The sequence below is a fragment of the Chaetodon trifascialis genome, chromosome 8 (genome assembly GCF_039877785.1).
Source record: "Chaetodon trifascialis isolate fChaTrf1 chromosome 8, fChaTrf1.hap1, whole genome shotgun sequence".
Lineage (NCBI taxonomy): Eukaryota > Metazoa > Chordata > Actinopteri > Chaetodontiformes > Chaetodontidae > Chaetodon > Chaetodon trifascialis.
In genome coordinates this window covers 747,501-767,500 of record NC_092063.1, presented here as the reverse complement: position 1 = coordinate 767,500, position 20,000 = coordinate 747,501, and the positions used below count along the sequence as shown (strand labels likewise).

The 20,000-nt window shown below is 46.7% G+C and overlaps 1 protein-coding gene across 1 annotated transcript in view; it reads right to left on the bottom strand.

The window, feature by feature from the left end:
• Window positions 1-7,535: 7,535 nt before the first annotated feature.
• plxna3 (plexin A3) overlaps window positions 7,536-20,000 on the bottom strand; it is a 72,654-nt gene continuing 60,189 nt past the window's right edge. Inside the window, 15 exon segments of the mRNA XM_070967873.1 lie at window positions 7,536-11,722; window positions 11,908-12,058; window positions 12,543-12,755; window positions 12,845-13,014; window positions 13,363-13,475; window positions 13,579-13,656; window positions 13,750-13,846; window positions 14,364-14,467; window positions 15,170-15,329; window positions 15,856-16,002; window positions 16,316-16,382; window positions 16,569-16,669; window positions 16,872-17,027; window positions 18,092-18,234; window positions 18,844-19,078. Coding sequence (XP_070823974.1) covers window positions 11,627-11,722; window positions 11,908-12,058; window positions 12,543-12,755; window positions 12,845-13,014; window positions 13,363-13,475; window positions 13,579-13,656; window positions 13,750-13,846; window positions 14,364-14,467; window positions 15,170-15,329; window positions 15,856-16,002; window positions 16,316-16,382; window positions 16,569-16,669; window positions 16,872-17,027; window positions 18,092-18,234; window positions 18,844-19,078 — 2,031 coding nt within the window. The 3' untranslated portion in view covers window positions 7,536-11,626.

Sequence of the window (20,000 nt, the reverse complement as noted above, 5' to 3'; positions counted from 1 at the left end):
GTGTGTGTGTGTGTGTGTGTGTGTGTGTGTGTGTGTGTGTGTGTGTGTGTGTGTGTGTGTGTGTGTGTGTGTGTGTGTGTGTGTGTGTTTCCCCTGCTCTCTGTCATACAGATGACATTCATATCCAGCCAATCGATGAGCAGGAGCAGGGATTACACAATGTAATGAGACAGAGGACGAAGGGAAGCGGTCCAACAGGACTTCACTTCCCATCATGCACCTGTCACTTCAGTCCAGTTGTCATTACTCGTTACTTTCCAGATTAAGATTTTTACACATGAAACATTTAGAAAACGTAACATTTAGGATGCGGATTACTGCCGGATTAGAGCATTTAGATTTAAACAGGTTCTGGATTTAAGTATCTGAGTCACTGAGTAATCCTGAGTTAGAGTATTAAGGTTCAGATTAGCTCAAGATTAGAGCATGTCAATACTCAATTAGTCCTGGATTAAAGTATCAGGGAATACTACTGTACTACAGGATTTTGGCCATAGATGTGTTTATGATGGTCATAATCCAGATTAACCCTGAATTATATGAAGTATTTTGGTACTAGGTTAATCCTGGATTAGAGGATTTAGGATCTAAATATTAGCCATTTGGATCTGGATTATTACAGGATTAAGATAAAATAAGAGAATATATAATACTGCACTTTATTGATCCCATGCTGGGGATGGATGGGACTATTTCCTGCAGTTTTCTTATTTAAGCAATAGATTAAATTCATTCTGGATTCCAACTAATTGTTTTCTATTTTCCTAATCTTACATTAATCCTGGAGTATTTATTCTTGGAGTATTTATACTTTACAGCTTCATGAGTCATTGTTTTCAATGTTTGAGGCATAAAAGGTGATCACACCCAGTCCAGAGATTAGCCTGTACCTTTGTATTCACTGGCTGCTTGACGTTTCTGCGGGATGGTCTGGTTTACTCTCTGGACAGCAGACATTACTTTGATCCATTGCTCCACAGCTACCGTTGCCAGTTCCCATTACAGACACCATCTGAGAATAGACCAGTCCAGTGGGACATGTCTATCACCTGGAAACAGACCCAGTCATCTCAGTCTATTTTCCATCTGTGGGGGCTGTGTACATCCTGACCTAAATATCTTAAATCGAAATATCTTCTCTCATTAATGGCCAACAATTCTTGGCCTGGTCTAATCTCTGGAGAGTGCATGTTATTACCAACTGTGAAGCTCAGAGAATAGTCTGAGAATAGTCCGCTGGGATGTGTCAGCATCTGTGTCGCTTAAATAAGACTCTAAAAATGTAAATAAGATTCTAAAAGTCATTAAATGATGATAATAAGTAAGACTGACATTTTGTGCAGCGAGCTGCTTCCCACAGTTCTGTATCCATCTAATCTCTGGAGAGTGGTGGTTAATTTTCTCCTGAGGGATTGTGGGTATTTTCATCTCACTAACAAACACTGAGAGCCTCATTAACGGCAGTTCAGAGAGAGCTGCTTCGGCACAGTCTAATCCCTGGACGGCTGCTCTCTCTTTACTGTGTGTTAAACCTGCGCCAACAGTTTAAACGTTTCCAGCGCCGGCGAACGTGTGAATGTTGTCCTACGACAGAACGCGTTTTCACCACCTCCAAGTTCTCGTCGTGTTCACGGCGAACGAGGCCAGACGGCGAAACGCTGCCAGCAAGAGAAACTGCTTGTGTCAAAAACGCCGGCAGGTGGAGCGTCCACACGACACCAACGCAGCCATCATGGCCGTCATGGAAGGATGACTGAAGCCTGGGGCCCCTGAAGCCTGGGGCCCCTGAGGGCCCGTTGGCTCTGTGTGTGTGTTGAGGGTTGGAGGAATTCTGCACGCTCCACCTTTTCTGGTTTTCAGCGTGTTTGACGTGTCCTCCACGCTCAGAGCAGGACGCGTGAAGCTGAACCTGAGACGCTTCAAAGTCGAAATTTGATTTAAAAAATGTTGAAATGTCACATTTTTCCGTTCGACTGAGGACGATAAAAAACAAAACTCAACAAAGTGCAACGAGAACAGACGAGTGAATAAATGCTGACGTCATGAGTCATGTGACTGACAAACATCACATCGTGAGGAGGAGGAGGAGGCTGTGACCTTCCTCACATCATTCAGCTCTTTGAACGACGTCGTATTGTTGTGTCTCTTCTTCAGTGGTGGTTTAATGGCAGCGTCTGGAGGACCGGAGTCAGCGTTTTTTAACACAGCGACATCACTGACAGAGCTGTGACCTCACTCGCTAACGAGCAGGCCTGATTGTTAACGATGAATCGATCAGATCGATCAGCGCAGCTGAGGTTTGGACGGCTGGTTGGACAGTAAGACGTCAGTTTACTGCACCGAGTACTTTTACTTTGAACTTGAAGTACACTCTGCCACCACAGGTGTGCTTTGTTCTGAGTGAACAGGAAACAGGTGTGCCACGTTTTGTTCTGATACTTCAGTCTTAATTATTCCAACAAACGAGGAAACATTAAAGTCGATTTAACCTCGTCAGAATAAAACAGGAAACGATGATGAAGTGAGAGTCTGTCGACACAAACAGCAGAAGAAGAAAGAGAGAGTGTGTGTGTGCGCGCGCAGTGGAAATGAGGAAAATCATGACTCATCGCTTTTCACCGTTTATGATTAACAGTTAATTTGGGAGAGTGGCTGCGTGTGTGTGTGTGTGTGTGTGTGTGTGTGTGTGTGTGTGTGTGTGTGTGTGTGTGTGAGACACCTGTAGATGCTGACTGGGCAGCTGGTTAACTGGCAGCACTGTCTGAGTCAGGGCTTTACACACACACACACACACACACACACACACACACACACACACACACACACACACACACACACACACACACACACACACACACACACACACACAGCTGTAATCAAACCTCTGCAGCTCGTTTTGTTAATGAGCCTTCAGCTCAGACACAAACCAGTGTTTAACTCCGTACCATCAAATGGAAATACTCAAGCAAAGTACTGAAGTACCTCAAAGCTGTATGTAAGTAGAGTAACTGTACTTAGTTACTTTCCACCAATGCATATATGATGTCATCACATGCATCCCTGGACGAGGAATGTGATTGGCCTGAAGTCATGTGATCACTCACCCGGTCCTTCTGTGTCGTCTTACGTCCACGTTCTCAGTAATGTGGTTTATGAGGACTCTGAGGACACGCATTTGACACTCTTACTGCTGCAGTTCCTCTAATGTCCACTAGGTGCTGTCAGAGCCTCACACCTCTCCGCAAACACAAATAATTAAACCAATTAACGTCCCGACAAACGAAGCGTCTCCATTGGCTGCAGCTTCCGGTCTGCTGCAGCTCTGGAACCAATCAGGTCTGGTCTCGTTAAATTAGGCCATAAGAGGGAAACTGAGAGACAGGATGACGTTTAAGTAAGTAACAAGGTAATAGTACACATGTTTAGCAGTTTTAGTACTACTAACTACTTTAGTACACTACTACAGTTTAGTGCAAGTACTACTAACAAAACAAGTTGAGCTCGAGCGTCCTGTCTGTCTGTCTGTCTGTCTGTCTGTCTGTCTGTCTCCACCCGCCTGCCCCGCTCCCTCTCTCTGGTGTCTTTTAATCAAGCGTACTTCCTGATAATGGAAACCTGTGATAACGGCTCTTTTGTTGCTGCTGCTGATAAGCCCTGCAAAGCCTGGATCATTGTTCTCCATTAATTAGTCTGTACCCTTGCCAGCGTTTGATGGCTGACGGCGGCGCAGTGGGAGGCCGAACTTTAAGTCACCTTACGAGCGAGCAGATGTGACGTGTGAAGCATCAGCGCTGTCAAACCTCAGGACTGAACTGCTTTGGAAAAAAGACATTTCTGTGTCCTTTTTATATATTTTGAAGTTGTTTCTTATCGTTTTGCATCGGATATTTAATTCACAGGTGTATACTGAGCTAACGAGTAAAAACACAATAACACCTGAGTCCAACTTTTCCATTACACTTTAGTGAAATCACACAAATATACAAACTCAGCAGAAGGCAATGGCAATGGTATAAAAACTGACACAGGCTATTACATGAAGAAGATTCTTCATCATCATCATCATCATCATTACATTTTAACTCAGCAAAAATTAAAAAAATAAAAACAAGGCAATGGCAAATGGTATCAAAAAATGGGCCCTGACTACATCCTGGAAAGCACTGCATCAAGGCGATGTGTGTTTCTGCGTTTGCAGTGAACATAACAGTTTTTCCAGGCAGAGTGAATGAACGGCGGCGCTGTGGTGCAGCGGGAGGCGGATCGACAGCTTCATCCATGGACCAGGAGGATCTGAGCGCTGTGATGTCATCAGCCTACAGACACGTGACGCTAGAGTCAGTAATAAATAAGAATTCATGGCCGGTGTGTGTTCAGCAGCTGTTTGTGAGCAAGCAGTTAAACCAGCGTGTTTAACTTCAAACTTAAGTTTAAGAGTTTAAAGATGCCAAAAGGAGCTGAAGCATCAGGAAGTCCTGCAGCGACAAACTGATTCCTGTTCCCACCAACGACAGAAGCAAACTGAGAAAACACTGCAGCCACAAACATCCAATCAGATTCTGCTAACGTGAAGCTAAAGCTCGTCCATGTCGTGAGTTACCGACTCTGAGCGTTGACGCGAAGTCCCAAGTACGATTTATCGGAAAGCTTCTGCACATCCAACTGCTGAACAACACATAAATGCATCAAACAATAACTGTCGGGGATCAAACATTCAACTAGAAGTCTTTAGGACTCAAACCAGGTCCAGGATCTGAAGTGAGATCATCGCCTCTCCTCAATCATTCGGTCCGATTGGGTCGGTCTGACTGTCCTCAGGACCCTGAAGGATCCAGTGGACTCCTCTTGGAGACTCTCTGTGGTACCTGAACTGTCCACCCTCTCATTGACCTACATGACATCACAGCAGACTCATGGCGTTGTGTTCATGAAGCCTCGCAATCCGACACCTGAAGCGCCGCCTGAATGAACAATCCCATCCTGAACTAAGACACAAGATCCAGCGTGAGCGGTGCTTCTCAACCGGTGGCTCGTGGACCCAAACGAGGACTTGGTGAGATCTGGGAGTTTGTCGGATTGTGTTTTAATTTTTATTCAGGAAAGTGCTTACAGATGGTTAACATGACCTTCATGGATCGTGATCCCGCAGCAGCTGAGAAGCACCGGCTCAGAATAATAAGAATTAGAATCATAGTAATAATAATCATATTATGGTACAATAAAGACATCCGGCTCCCGCTCAAGCTCAGAGGGGAGCCCAGTGATTCGCTGCTCTATGGTACAATGAAGCCGCTGGGACGGCATCGGCTAGACTCGTCTGTCAGTCGACCAATAGGTGGGAGGGGCTTAATGGGGGGAGAGGGTCCTCCCATGGATGTCCAATGGGAGATCAGGGCACCTCTGATTTTCAGTAGGGGAGCATTAACCTTCATCTTTGAGGCCCCTGCTGATTCGAAACATTCATGGAACCACCTGAGTTCAATCTCCTGTTGGTAGAACATGGAACTTCTGGAACTTCTCAATGGAAGTCAATGGGAGCACTGCAACCGCCCTGAAGCTCCCAATGATTTTAAATGGAAGTTACACAATTCTAAATTTGTAGTTGGTTGGTTTCAAATGGGAGGTTCCTGAAACGTATTTCACCTCATGACTTCCTTTTTGGTCCAACGTGTGACTAGAAAAATGCTGCCGTTCATCAGCTCTAACTCCACTTCGCTGCTGAAATCAGTGGATCCATTGTTTTGAAAATAATATCTGCTGACAGAACATCTCGGCTGCAAGGATCCCGTGAATTCAACTCCCATTTACTTCCAATGAGGGATCAGGAGATTTCCATTTCAGACCAATAGGAGATTAGCTCGAGTCCCATTGATGCTCAGTGGGAAAGCCCCGCTTCCCAGTCTGCTTCTGAGCACCTGGAAGAGTCGGAGGGTTGAACGACTCTTCTTCGCTGTTTGAGTGAGTTTGAGGGACGATTCCGATTAATCAAATCGATTGATCTGTTTGCCTCAGCAGGACAGGATGGGAAACGACAAACCAAAACCTCGACTCCACTCTTCCATCATTCCCCCTTTTCAGTCTTTGAAGACTACAGCTCCACTTCTGATTGGTCCACAGACTTTAACGAGGATGTGACTTACAGGTTTCACTAAATGGGATCAGATCAATAAAAGAAACCGGGAGTCTCCTCACCTCCACTGATGGACGTGGCTGATCTGAACCAAACCTTTTGTGTTTGAAATGACACTTTGGTACAACAGGACAGTTTGACACAGTCGGTGGTCGTTTCCCAGCCTGCACGTGGACGTTTACGACGCATGTTGTGTGTGAAAATGTGTGTTTTTGCAGTAAAAGTGTGACGTTGAGCTCGTCTCTCTTTAACGCTGTACAAACTAATAACATCCAGCACATCCTCCCACAATAAATATGTCATCATAAAAAATAAATTAAAAGGAAAGAAATCAATAAATATCTCACTGCCGGAGAACTGTGTGTATGTACGTGTGTGTGTGTGTGTGTGTGTGTGTGTGTGTGTGTGTACAGATGGTTGGACACTGCAGCTAAAACAAGTTATCAATCCAATCCCTGTTTGTTTTGTTTGCTGTTCCAGGAATTAGGCCCAGCCCTCCCGTCAGTCTCTGCTCCCTCCTCCCAGCTGTGTGTGTGTGTTCAGATGATGGATATGATGCTAACATGTGTGTGCGTGTGTGCGTGCGCGCTGAAACAAACACACACACGGGCGCTGCCTGCTGCCACAGTGGAAACCATCCAAACGTCGATTCGTCCCGGCTGGATTTCAGCCGTTTCTCTAAGGTTTCCATTTTGTCGCTCTCGTCTCCTGATTGGTCGTTTCTGGGTTCAGTGCTGCTGCTGACGGCTTGAAGATATAAAAACTCTACAGATTAGAGCCGAGACGATCCCAGAGCACCTGAGCTGACCCGCTTTGACAAAGTGTTAAACATCGGCTGAACTCGAGCTTCTTCCTCTAAACTGATTTCAGATCAGGTGAATCATATTTTGAAGCAATCAGTGATGGACCAGAACTCCACAGTCAGAGACGTGGTGTCCACCTCAGACCGTCTTCATCAGCTAAATGTGAGCGTAGCAACGAACCTACACAGAGCTGTGACGACATCAAACACATGTACAGGTGTGCTTCCATCCTGACCTTCACCTGAGGAGGACCAGGTGTGTGAGGAACACGTGTCCAGGTATAAAACCCTGAGGTTTTGTTTGGTCACACCTGCCTGACGTCATCCTTTCTGTCCTGAAACTCGTAAAAACATGACCTTCGTCCTGTTTCATTACGTTCTAATGAATTTTATAACGTTTGGTTTCTCTCGGATCGTGAAACCGAGCTTCTTTTTGCCCTTTTCTCCTCCTCTCATGCCGTCTCTCCTCCTCTCTGCACTGGGAGTGTTTCCTCCTCCCTCCCCTCCCCTCCTCTCCTCCTCTCTCCCCTCCCCTCCCGTCCTCTTCTCCTCTCTCCCCTCCCCTCCCCTCCTCTCCTCCCCCCCCTCCCCTCCCCTCCTCTCCTCCCTCAGCTGGTTTGATGGATGACGTTGCCTCCGTCTTTTCCTCCCTCATCAGTATTCTCCCTCTCTCCTCTCTTTCTCCTGCTCTCAGTATTCCAGCAGTCTCCTTCCATCCCTCCTCCTCTTCCTCCTCCCTCTCTCTTTAGCATGCAGAAGGAGAATCTGACCTCCTCTTTCATCCTGATCCTCGTGCATTCTGCTCTAACATTTATTTATCCTCTATGCATTTGCAGAACATCAGCTTTTCCTCCTCTTCTTCACCTCTTTGCAGGATAGACCCTCCTCATCTGCTCTCTCCTCTCTGCAGCTGAATAGTAATTTCTCCTCTTCCTCACTCTTCAGCATGCAGCAGGCGTTTCCTCCTGCTCTACACTGTCTATGCATCATCCCGTTCCCTTCCTTTACATTCTCCTCTGGGGACTCACTCCTTCTTCCTCCTCCTCCTCCTCCTCCTCTAAACTCATCTCATCTCCCCGGCTGATCAGAACGGTGACGAGGACACAAAGACGACGTCTTCGTTTTGCTCGATTCATCACTTATCGATGACTTTGAGTTTAAAGGACGATCTGAGATTTGTAATTTTTTTTTAAAAGATGCGATTGAGCGATTCACACGACGCCACGTAAAGAAAAAGATTTTTAATTGAGCTGCAGATACGATCAGTGATTTAACGGTTGAGTTTCCACTGCAGCAGCACACACACACACACACACAGGTCGGATGAACAGTGGTCTTGGTATGGTAGTGGCTTCCCTCCCTGTTCTATAATTAATCATCTAAAAGGCAGTCTTTTATCAGGACCCTTCCTCTTCCTCCTCCTCTTCCTCTCTCGGGTCCTTTTGGCCCCAAAGATTCAAACGACAGTGAAACAACAGCAAGAAAAAAAAGGTGCTTTGTAGCTTTATGGCATCGCAGAGAGCCAGAAGAGAGACGCTTCATCGGTGGCAGAACGCTTTCACAGAGCTCGCTGGCCTTCCTCCAGAGTCCCTCAGACCTGATGGTGCTTTCAAACACGCCGACTAGAGACGCTTCCACAAGTCACCTGGGAAAAAACAACTAAAACAAAAACGCATTTGATGTGGAAATATGTGTGGGTTAGCAAATGGTGCCTGGTGATAAACTGCGGTCAAAAAGTTTGCGTTGAAGTTTGCTCTTCCCGCAGATTGAGGTTTTAAACCGGTCTCACTGCTCCACCGTGTCTCTGATGTGAACACCGGAGTCCACGAGAGACGCTCTGATACTGAAGAAGAAAATGAGTGGCCGCGTGCAGCAGGGCTCGTAGTTTCTGTGTTTTCAAAAGGTCAAATTTCACTGTTGAAGAAATGTTGGAGCTCTGAACGATATGTACGATCCAGCTGTGCGGAGTGAAAACGTTCTGCCACAGATGAGATGAGGTGTGGAGGTGAGGGGTGCAGCTTTGTCCTCCATCCATCATCCACAGAAGGAATCAGTGTTTCACACTGGGTTCAGTTTTTGGAGTTACAGTCTAACTCATTGGTTACCAGCGTCCACAGGGCCGGGGCTCATTTTTTGATGTAGACCATCCAGGTGGATGGAGGTGCAGTTCCCCCGTCTGCACCTGAGGTCAAACAAAAGGAGATCTTTTGAGTTATAAAGTGAACAGTTGAAGAACTGAGTCTGAGCCGTCAGTGTGAAAGCACCGTCGTTCCTCTTTAGGCTGTAAAAGAGCACAACAAAACAAAGACTCCACCCAAAGCTACACATGCAACCACTGGACCCCTCCAAACACCACCCAAACCTCCAGGCCACCTCTCCATCCCAGACACTACACTCCCGTTCAAACAAACATCCCGTTTGGCAAAAAGTACCAAAAAGTCCAGTTTGTTTGTCCACCTTCCACATACGGAGCTGAGGTTCAGTTCAGTTCAGCTCCTTCAGGTTCCAAGCAGAACCCGTTGAGTCTGGTTAAATCCAGTTTGATCTGATTTATTCCGGTCTGGCTGGATGGTTTGAGGATGGGGTCGGTTCGGTCTCTTGGCTCTCTCTCTTTCTCCAGACTCTGATGTAGCATAATGTTCAGCTTTATACAAGTTCAGCTCCTTAAAATCCAAACTGTCAAATCCATAAAGTTCTTGTTACATGTTAACATTTCAATATTTCTTTTTTTCCTTTCTTTTTGTTTTCTTTTTTAACTTTTATACTTTATCATCATTATTATTATTTCTTTTTTTGTTGTTTACAATTATGGCCACAAGTCTTAAAAGTTCTTGAGTCCGGTCCGGTTAAAACTCCATTCCAGGTTGTTTTTGATCCGGGTTTGGTCCAAGTCCGGTCCAGTTCTGACGTGATCCGGTCCGGTCATTACATGGCACTGGGCTTGTAGCTCTGCACAGTATTTCCCCTGGGCACGGTTAGCATGGCGCTGTAAAGCATGGCTGTATGTGGGTGTATGTGCAAGGTCCGACCGGTGCTGAATCCAGAATCCCTTTTCCAGGTCTTTCTGGTCCTGGAAGTCAGTCCACTTTTGGAAGTTCTTCACTTCCGAAAAATTAGCGTGTCAACCTGCTTATTTACAGACCTTGCCTGTGTGCCTGTGCTGGAATGTATTCAAAACGTAATTCTGGATTAATTTCTGTTTAATTATTCATGATTCTGCCGAATTCCACAGTCTTGATTGGTCGGGCAGTACATTACTAAAGAGTCTTCCTGGCCAACAGGATGGCCAGAGGCCAGCATGACTGACCAATGACAGAGCAGGGTTGAGGGGGAGGAGGAGTAAAAAAAATGGGGTGAAAGAAGAAATGAGTAAGGATGGAAAGGAGAGGGGAAGAGAGAGAAGGAGGCAAAATGAGGAAAAGGGTGAAGCAAAGTAGGAGGTGAGATTCTGAGGAGTTGAGGATGGAAGGCGAGGAAAAGAAGATGGCAGGAGAAGACGGGTTTATGGACACAGGTACTGGTCGGTCAGTAGGCATCGGGCTCAGTGTGCTGTGGTACAGAGTGATTGTCCAGAGAAAAAACATCGAGTGGTTTATTTAAAACAGCAACTTGGAAACTTCTCGGTCCTGGTGAAACTCGGCTGAACAGTCCAAGGTCAAGTCAAAATGTCTCAGCTCATACAGTCCTTATTTCCTGATCGCGAAAGATGAATTCCTCTTATTTTTCACCTGGATTCCACATCTTTTGAGACTAAGCAGTGATGTCAAAGTTAGTCAAGTCATCATGCTTCCTTCCTTTCCTTTGTTAAAGCTTGAAACAACCTCTTGAATCCCTCAAAAGTTCAAGATTGACTTTGACGCTTCCGTCCTTAAAGCTTGACCTGAACATCTTATGGTGAATCCTGATCCTTCCATTCAAGGCTGAGGATTCAAGGTGGAATAAAGACATCAGCAAAGAGGCTTCAACTCCTGCAGTCGGTGAGCCTTGGCTTTAACTGGACTCGTCCAGGCCACTCTGAGGCTCTGAAGGTAAGGTTGATGTTACTGTAACCTTCTGACCATTAGCTTAGTTCCTTGATCCTTCAGACCTTCTGGTCTGAGTCTGTAACTCTGACAGAAACTTAACTTGACCTTTGGCTCCTCAACCCAGCATTTGACAGTTCCAAACCAGTCTGTATCCTGAAGTTAGGTCGATTAGTCCACATCCGCTGTTTGGTGAAACCTGACTCAGTCTTTAGTTTCCACAGCTACCTTGTTTTGATCCCTGCTTACACCTGCCGTGAATTTGAAACCAAATCCAAACCGACAGATGCATCAAGAAAGTTCGTTTTTCCCCAAAGTGACTCCAATCCACGCCGAGGTCACATTGATAATGTATCCAAATCGGTTTGGAATCTGATTCTCCGCCCCAAAACCCACCAAATGGAGGTAGTTGGGGTCCCAGCCAGCCAGTTAATCAGTCTTCAAATCAATCAATCAATCAATCAATTGACAAATAAATTGCTGATGGATTGATTGCTAAAGGGCTGGAGCTGTGGCTGTCAGTTCGGTCCAACGCTGAGAAGGTCAGCTGACTGCTCAAACAGTTCAGAAAAACAAAATGCCCTCGCTTCCCCCTCCCCCATTCTTCGTCCCCATCGCCCCATCCGTCCATCAGTCCATCGGTCCATCAGTCCATTCGTCCTTCCCCTCCTCTCAGCTGCTTCCTGACATCAAGTTGATGGCTTGCTCCAGTTTGTGCCTCAGTTTGTGTTTGCGACAGTACCCATCCCGATCCAATGACGTCAGGATCTGCAGAGACAGAAGAAGACATGAAAGCATGACCTTCGTGCCCTGATGCAATCTTAGGCCAGCGGCTGTGATGCTTCAGTCATGGGCAGGTGGACACAGTTGCCAACGTCAAACCCAACGCTGATGACTGCTGCACAAGCAAACAACTGTGACATCATCGAGAGATGAAGCCCCGCCCCCCTCACCTCTTCCTTGTACTTGTTGATGTAGAAGTAGAGCTCACTGAGCGCGCTCAGTGTGTTGAACTCGCTGCCGTGGAGACGGGACTGTTCCACCAGGTAGGCGTCCATGTCCTGGTCACTGATGCTGGGCATCTTGGCAATGTCCCTGTAGTACCTGCAGAGCACACCCACGGGTTCAGAGTACACCTTCAAACTTTACTAACTGTATCAACAAGCTAACGTGACGCTTTAAGACGAATGAACCCCGATAATTATCCAAAACGAACTGTGTGTTTGTGTTTACTTTTGCTCAAACAAAGCCTTATTAGCTGTCAACACTAATTAACATGACTCATTAATTAAGCATCTCCCTCCGGGTCTGATTGATGGAGTTTACTTGCAATGCTAAGAAGTCTCTCTGCTAAGTTTTTAATGATCTAGTTTTATTTTATCTTAACTAGCATTTAGTTGTGGTAGACTACAGTGTGTCTACTGAAGTGCGGTGTGTTCACTGGCTGCTTGAGCTCTGCCGTCATGTTGTTCCTTATCACAGTATATTAACTTCTTAGCATGTTAGCTACCACACCACACAGCTCTTGTTCCTGTGCTTTGCAGTGTTTTAGCTAGTGTTTAGCATGTTTGGTTAGCATGTTAGCTACCTCTCCACCCAGCTCTTGTAGTTGGGGATGTCTTTAGCATAGAGTAGCTTGTTGGACGGAGAGTCTTTGCCAAGCCTGTGTTCGGACGTCGAGCAGGAGTCCATGAAGGTCTGAGCGACGACCGACAGGCAGGCGTCAGTGATGCTGCTCTTGTGGATGTCAAACACAAACTGAGGATTCTTTATGACGTTCACCCAGAACCTGAGAGGAAGGCTGCACACACACACACACACAGGCCAGGTCCGTTAGATCTTTAATCTGTATTCTCTGTTTCTTGCCGGAATCGTTTGATTTTCTCTCACCAGTTGCTCTTCCAGGTGTGCCGGACATCCGGGTCGCTGATCTGTCGTTTGTCGGCCTGCTCATCCAGGAAGTCAAACATGTATTTGATAGCCAATGGGAGAGCAGAGCCTCGGTGGGCAGTGCTAAACACTGTCTCAAACAGGTCGTCCACAAACTTCTGCAGCGTCCCCTAGTGGTGGGAGGACCAAAGCATGGCATCAAATATTTTAACAGCAACAACTCACATGACAATAAACATCTGGTTATAAATTAATGTTTTACTTCAGAACAAACAAACAAACAAACTGTGGATGGCAACGTCCCACCATCCAACACTTTGGTCCAGACTTAAATAGTCTGGTCCAGGATGGACTGTCATGAAATGTGTCTCCAACAGTCACAGTCCTTCAGGCTGAACTGTCGTTTGGCACCTTTAATTTTCTTTCTGTCTCAATTAGAGAGTCAACAGAAGAGAGAGGACAGACAGAGATGATGGAGGACATGCAGCAAAGACCCCTGTTGGACTGCTGTGTGTTACCTTGGTGGCCAACAGTCTGGTCAGGTAGATCTCAGACACCATCTTGCTGCCTCGGTCTCCTTCTCGCTGATCACTGTGCTCGTGATTCTTCACCAAGTGCCACAGTTTGGTTCCTGAGAACAAACAACACACACTCAGCACAGCGCAGGACATGCAGTATTCTGTACACAGAACTGCTCACAGCGACTACTAGTACTACTGCTGCTGCTGCAGTACCTGTCTCCTGGTCCGGGGTGATCATTGGAGCTCTGGATCTCAGACTGTCAGGACTGCTGGACGTTCGAAGTAACGACTCTGAGGAGACAAAGAGAGAGAGAGAAGTCACCTTCTGCCATCAGTTATCAGGTAAGAGTTAGCGTGTGTGTGTGCGTGCGTGTGTGTGTGTACCGTATCTGCTCAGTGATCTGGTGAAGGTGAAGGAGTTGGCGATGTTGTAGGCAGAAACCTGCTTCTGGACCAGCGCCACCAGGGAGCCGTCTGTTACCTGTTAGCAGCACACAGCAACACATCAGTCAAAGAGCCGATCACCTCGTCAATCAGCTGCCTAATTATCCATTCAGCGAGCTACTTCCGTCAATTCTCTTCCCGTCCACCATCTAGATACACTCCACATGTGTCAACGCAGGAACTCACTCAGAGAGCTTGAACTGAGACAGAGGCTTCGTCACTGGACCAGAGAAAATGTTCAAGTCTTAAGCTTCTAATCTGCATCAGGAGCTCCATTAAACACACACAGCGTTTTCTAAAAAATCAGCATTTTGAGACTTAACGGCGAGAAGTCAGACTGCACACTGTACCAAGCAAACAAGCATAACAGAGTCTCCCAAACTGTTTCAAACAGCATCAATATGGAGAAAATATTTCAGACGTTCAAATGATAAAAGCCAAAGAAAGACAAACGAACACAACTGAAAACAGACCGTCAGTGGTGTCCTGTTTGCGTGTGTGTGTGTGTGTGTGTGTGTGTGTGTGTGTGTGTGTGTGCGTGCGTGCGTGCGTGCCTGGTAGTGTGCCAGTGTGTTCAGTCTCTTCCAGTCGCTCTCGATCTTGGTGGTCACGTCCTCGTCCTGCAGGATGATCCTGGTCAGTCGGCCCTGACGCCACTCTGACAACGCAAACACAGACATGCAGTTAGTGTGTTTAGGCTAGGCTACGTTAGCATTTAGAGCTTTGGCCATGTCAGCAGCATCGCTCTGTGGATGGTAATGTCTCTTATCATCATCAGGTCAGCATGTTAATGTGTGTAACAACAATCACATCAGCCTCAGCTGGACTTTACTGCTAATTAGCAAATGCTAGCATGCTAACATGCTAAAGTAAGATATGTGCATGGTAAACATCACAGCTGCCCGACGTCAGCGTATCAGCATTGTCACTGAGAGCATGTTAGCGTGCTGCTGTTAGCATTTAGCTCAAAGCACCACTGTGCAGCCACACAGAGCAGCTAGCATGGCTGCTGTTCTGTCTTTAGAAGGACATCAGATGTTTGACATCAGTGTGGTTTCATGGTATTTCTGAGGTCTGTCATCCACCTGAAGACAGTCAGTCGGGTGTGAGTGTGTTTAAAGCTGCCAGCTTGACTGAACTATTGATCTGCTGATCGTATGATGTCATCAGCTCTGCAGCTGATATGATCCAAACAACAGTGAATGGACCGCCTTCATTTATTATTTATTCATTTATTAGTGTGGATTCATCCACCGCTGAAAATAGTCCCCAGTGCAACAGTGCAGTACTTCCTCCCGTCTGTTTGATAAAGACGGTCTCGAGCAGACCAGAGTCTCGTGTCTGTGATGTCAACAGTTACCGAGGTCCATGTCATCCGCCTGAGGTCTCTGAGAGAACGGGATCCCTTTATAGACGGCGTCCAGCAGTTTGTCTTTGACCTGAGTCACCGTGTCACAGTTCAACACCTTCACCGGCACCTCCGTCCCCGCCTCGCCCTCCGGAGGGATACACATCAGAGTCTGAGAGAGAGAGACAGACGATGAGACAGAGACAGACAGACAGACAGACAGACAGACAGACAGAGACAGACATCTTTGCATCTCTTCTTCTCTGCTCAGTTAACAGCTGCTGATAAAGTCTATTCTTCAATAACAGCAGATCAACCAGTTCACCCAGTTCAACCAGTTCAACCAAACCAGATGTGTCAGAAGCTGAAAGTTAGTCTGTTCTTCTTCTTTCTTTTTGCTCTTCTTCTTTCTCCTGAAGTCAGCTTGTTCCCACATCTCACAGATTAAACTCAAGGAGCGAAATGTTTTACTGCCACAGAAATGATAAACAAACCCGCCAAAATAAGAGCACAAACAACCAAAAACTGACTGTTTTCACTGCAGCTGTCTTTGATGCGGGGTGAGGTTAGTGTGTGTGTGTGTGCGTGCGTGTGTGTGTGTGTGTGTGTGTGTGTGTGTGTGTGCGTGTGTGTGTGTGTGTGTGTGTGTGTGTGTGTGTGTGTGTGTGTGTGTGTGTGTGTGTGTGTGTGTGTGTTACCAGCTGCTTGTAGTCGATCTGCTGTCTGATGAGCTTGTCTTCACTCAGAGAGTAGCGAGCCTCTCCGGTGATGGCGTCGATCGGCCCTTTCTCCATCTGCTGCTTGATGGCACAGTACAGCATGAAGAGAGGCTCGCCTGCACACTCCTGACAGACAGACAGACAGACAGGCAGACAGACAGACAGACGCCATGTCAGCTCTGAATCCCTTCATTAACACACTTTAATCCTGAACACTCATCAGCTGCAGGATTTAACCAATCCCCTTCACTTCCTATGAATAAATCAACTGCGACCCTGATCTGATTGGTCACGGTCAGACTGAAGAGGAAGAGCTTAACGAGGTCAATTGTGGAGACGAGGAAGGAAGGAAGGAAGGAAGGAAGGAAAGAGGGACAGATGGAGAAGGAGTGAAAGAAGAAGAAGGAGGAAGTGACCAAACGAGGAGACGAGGCGTTACCTTCAGGAATCGATGCAGCAGGAAGGTGAACCAGTTCGTCAGCATCTTCTCAGCAACAGACTCTGTCCTAAACACACACACACACAGGTCAAAGGTCAATCCACAACCCAAGACATTTGATTCTCAACAAGAGAACAAATAAACACATGAGCTTTGACACCGTCATGTCTGCTGTCTACGTTAGGATTTCCTTTGTCAGCACTTTTATCTTATTTCAACGTAAAGTTTCAGATGTAGCTTGTGCAGTACTGACCTCCTCAGCAGTAGTTTGGGGTGGTTCCTGTTCTCCAAGTTCTTCTCGATCAGGTCGGCCAGCAGCTGTTTCAGCACCACTGTCGCGTATTCCATCCGCCCCTGAGACACACGTGAAGCAGGTCATGTTCAGGTGAAGCAGGTGTTAACACCTGCAGAACGTCTAACGATCGAGACTCACAATCATTCAAATCCTCATCTCTTCAACCAGCTTTACGTTCCAGCCACAGGCCTTCTAACAAGGACCATCAGCGGGTCTTAATAATCACACAGTCATTAAGGAGCTGCAGGTCGCTGTCGGTACCTGCAGGGCGGCCATCAGCAGCGAGGCCACGTTCCCTCGGTCCCTCATGGAGAACGACCTCTGAGCCTCCAGAGTGTGGATGAAGGTCAGCAGGAACATCTTGTTGTTCAGCAGCTGACTGAAGAGACGCAGAGCTTTCTCCACATTAGCCGGAGACTGAAACACACACAGAGCAGACAGTTAGCGTCTGGTCCCAGAGACCCCGACTCACTGGACCAGGACCCACCTGAGAACTGAACCCACGTCTTAACCACAGCAGACACCAAAGACTGAGTCCCTGATTCAGTCAAATGTACTGTTCAGAGTCCAGAGGACAGACAGACAGACAGGCAGTCAGAGAGACAGACAGATAGTCAGAGACAGAGAGACAGGGAGACAGACAGATACTCCACATCAGTACAGCTCTGAGGTACTTGTACTTTACTTGAGTATTCTGAGTTCTGTATATTGTAATAAATAAATACTGCAGTGTACATCCAGTGTTCTTATGAATGAACAAACTTAAATCCAGAAATCAAAGGAAAGGACGTCCTCATCACAGAGTCTTCACGTGTTCAGGCTGTCTGCGCCTCCACGTTCACGTCGCTAACGGGAGATGCTAACAGCGAATCAGCAGAGTGGACTCTGGATGTTTCCGCCCACAGTCACATCAGGAATATGAACCTTTCTCATGCTGCACTACAAACAACATTATTTATGTGTTTTTGTAATTAGCGAGTCTCATGTTGATGTTTCCAGTCTCAGTTCTACCATCGCACGCATAGATCGTACCATCATCTCTAACCTCCGTAAACCTGAAGCAGGACGAGGATTAAAGCGAGCAGAGAAAGACCAGAAAGAGACTGAGACTGGATTAAGAAGACAGAAAAGCTCTGCAGCTCGAATGGATCCGCTGAGAACAAAGATCCACACAAAGAAACTTCTCTGCCATTTCTCATCCAATTCATGGAAATCCTTCCACCCAGAGACTGATCTACTTCCACACCTAGTTATTAGCAGCTGAGAAAATCTAATTCATGTCAGTGGATGCAGAGAACAGAGGCTCAGCGGCTCACAGCTTCCTGCTGGGTTTGCTTAATTAAAGCTGCATGGAGGCCCAGACGCCGCAGACGCCGCGGAGGCTCGTTCTCTTTCACCACGCAGATTTCAGACTCTTTCTGGAATATTCCTGGTGTTTGCTCGGCGGATAATGAGGCGATATCTGTGTGTGTCGTACGTACGTCGAGCTCTTTGAGGACGGGGTGTTCTTCTATTCCAGGGAACATGACTCTCATGGTGTAGGTTCGATACTCCAGGAAGGGAATCTTGACTCCGTCCATGTCGTTGGTCAGTTCCTGGATGTCCGTCTGTAGCTCTGCAAAGGCTGAAAGGCAGCGAGATCGCTTCATTACTGGGTGTTGAACAGCAGCACAGCTTACACTGAACACAACGCTGGAGTCAGGATGTGGTTAGCCTAGCTTAGCATAAGCCTGGAAGCAGGGGGAAACAGCTAGCCTGGCTCACCGATGAGCACTTTGGTGTGAACGTCAGCTCCTCTGCAGCCAATGAGAACACATTAACCAAAACATAACATTCTAGATTTATTTACTTACAACAATTTACCATAAAATCTGTTCAAATGAATCCTCTCAACACCTCAAACGGAGGCAGAGAAAAGGCGGCTAACCCTGACGTCCGCTCAATCAGGCTCTTCGGCTCATTAGTCGGTAAAAAGAGATCTTAGAAATTCGTGGCTGGCCTCGTCAGTACAGCTAGATGAAGCTATAATCTGCAGTGACATCAAACCCATCAATCACATTTCTCCTCTAAGAGCGAAGGTTCTCCTCTCGATGAAACGTCTGAAATGTCTGAAGCTAACAGGAGCAGCAGCTGTTTCAATGGAGGACACTGGGGTTACTGTTGCTAGCTTGATGCTAACAGGTTTTGATCGGGTGAAGACTGGAAGAGGTCTGGACGGCTTGACACAACGTACCCTCTTTGCACTCTAGCGCCACCCGGCTCTCCAGATTATCCATCTGCAGCTGGAGGCGTTTCAGCGTCCGGTCGGCGTCACGGGTCTTCCTCTTGTAGGCGATCAGCACGGCGATGATGGCTATGAGCAGCACGCCTCCGCCCGCTCCAATACCGATGATGGCGGGCAGCGTCAGGGCGCTGTCGGAGTAGATGTGGAGCGTACCCGGAGAGTACTCCAGACCACCAACTAGGATCTACAGAGAGAGAGACAGCAGTGTCGCATGAACATCAGGGCTGCACTGGAATGAATATGAAACGCTCCTCACTGACACGGTGCGAACAAAATCAAAGGATTGATCATTTTATTTCACTCCAAACGATTCAAGCTTTTCACATTCCGGTGATGTTGTTCCTCCACTTTGGGACAAATCTGTGAACACTTTCAAACAACAGTTTGAACTTCAGTTTGGATCCTCGTCACTTTCTGTGTGAAGGAACAGAAGCTGTAATGATGCTGACAGTCATGTGTGTCTGTGGAGAGGAACCAGGCTAGCCGCTGTTAGCCGGCTCTCAGCAGCAGGTCGCCCTCTGCCTTCAGGACTTCAGCATCTTTACTGCGTGTTTCTGATTATGCTGTAATGCACTTTGTCAGGAAGTGATGTGCCGATGCCAAGCTCACATCAGATCATACAAACAAGCAGCTGAATGGTGAACTGAGTGGAGGAGGTCTGACCAGGTCCGGCTCTCTCAGCTGAGCACTCATAAATTCACATCACATGCATATTAATTAACTCCTGACTTAATGTTTTATTAAAACATTTCCTTTCACAGGTTTTAAATATCGATTTTAAAACAGATGAAAGCTCGAATGAACAAACTGATGAATAAGTGATGAAGATGAGCAGACGACATACAGAGGAAGCACTAACACGACATTCTGTATTGATTAATAATCACTAATGTTAATAATGTATCAATAGATACAGGTGATGGAAAAACTCGTTCATTGAGATCACTTTGACATCTGTGTGTGTGTGTGTGTGTGTGTGTGTGTGTGAGGTGTGTTACCCTCTGATCTGTGACATCAGACCAATTACCCATGACTCCCTGTGACTGCGCTTAATGACTTTCACCTTTATGAAGACCCCCCCCATTGTCCTCCCCTCCTCTTCTTCT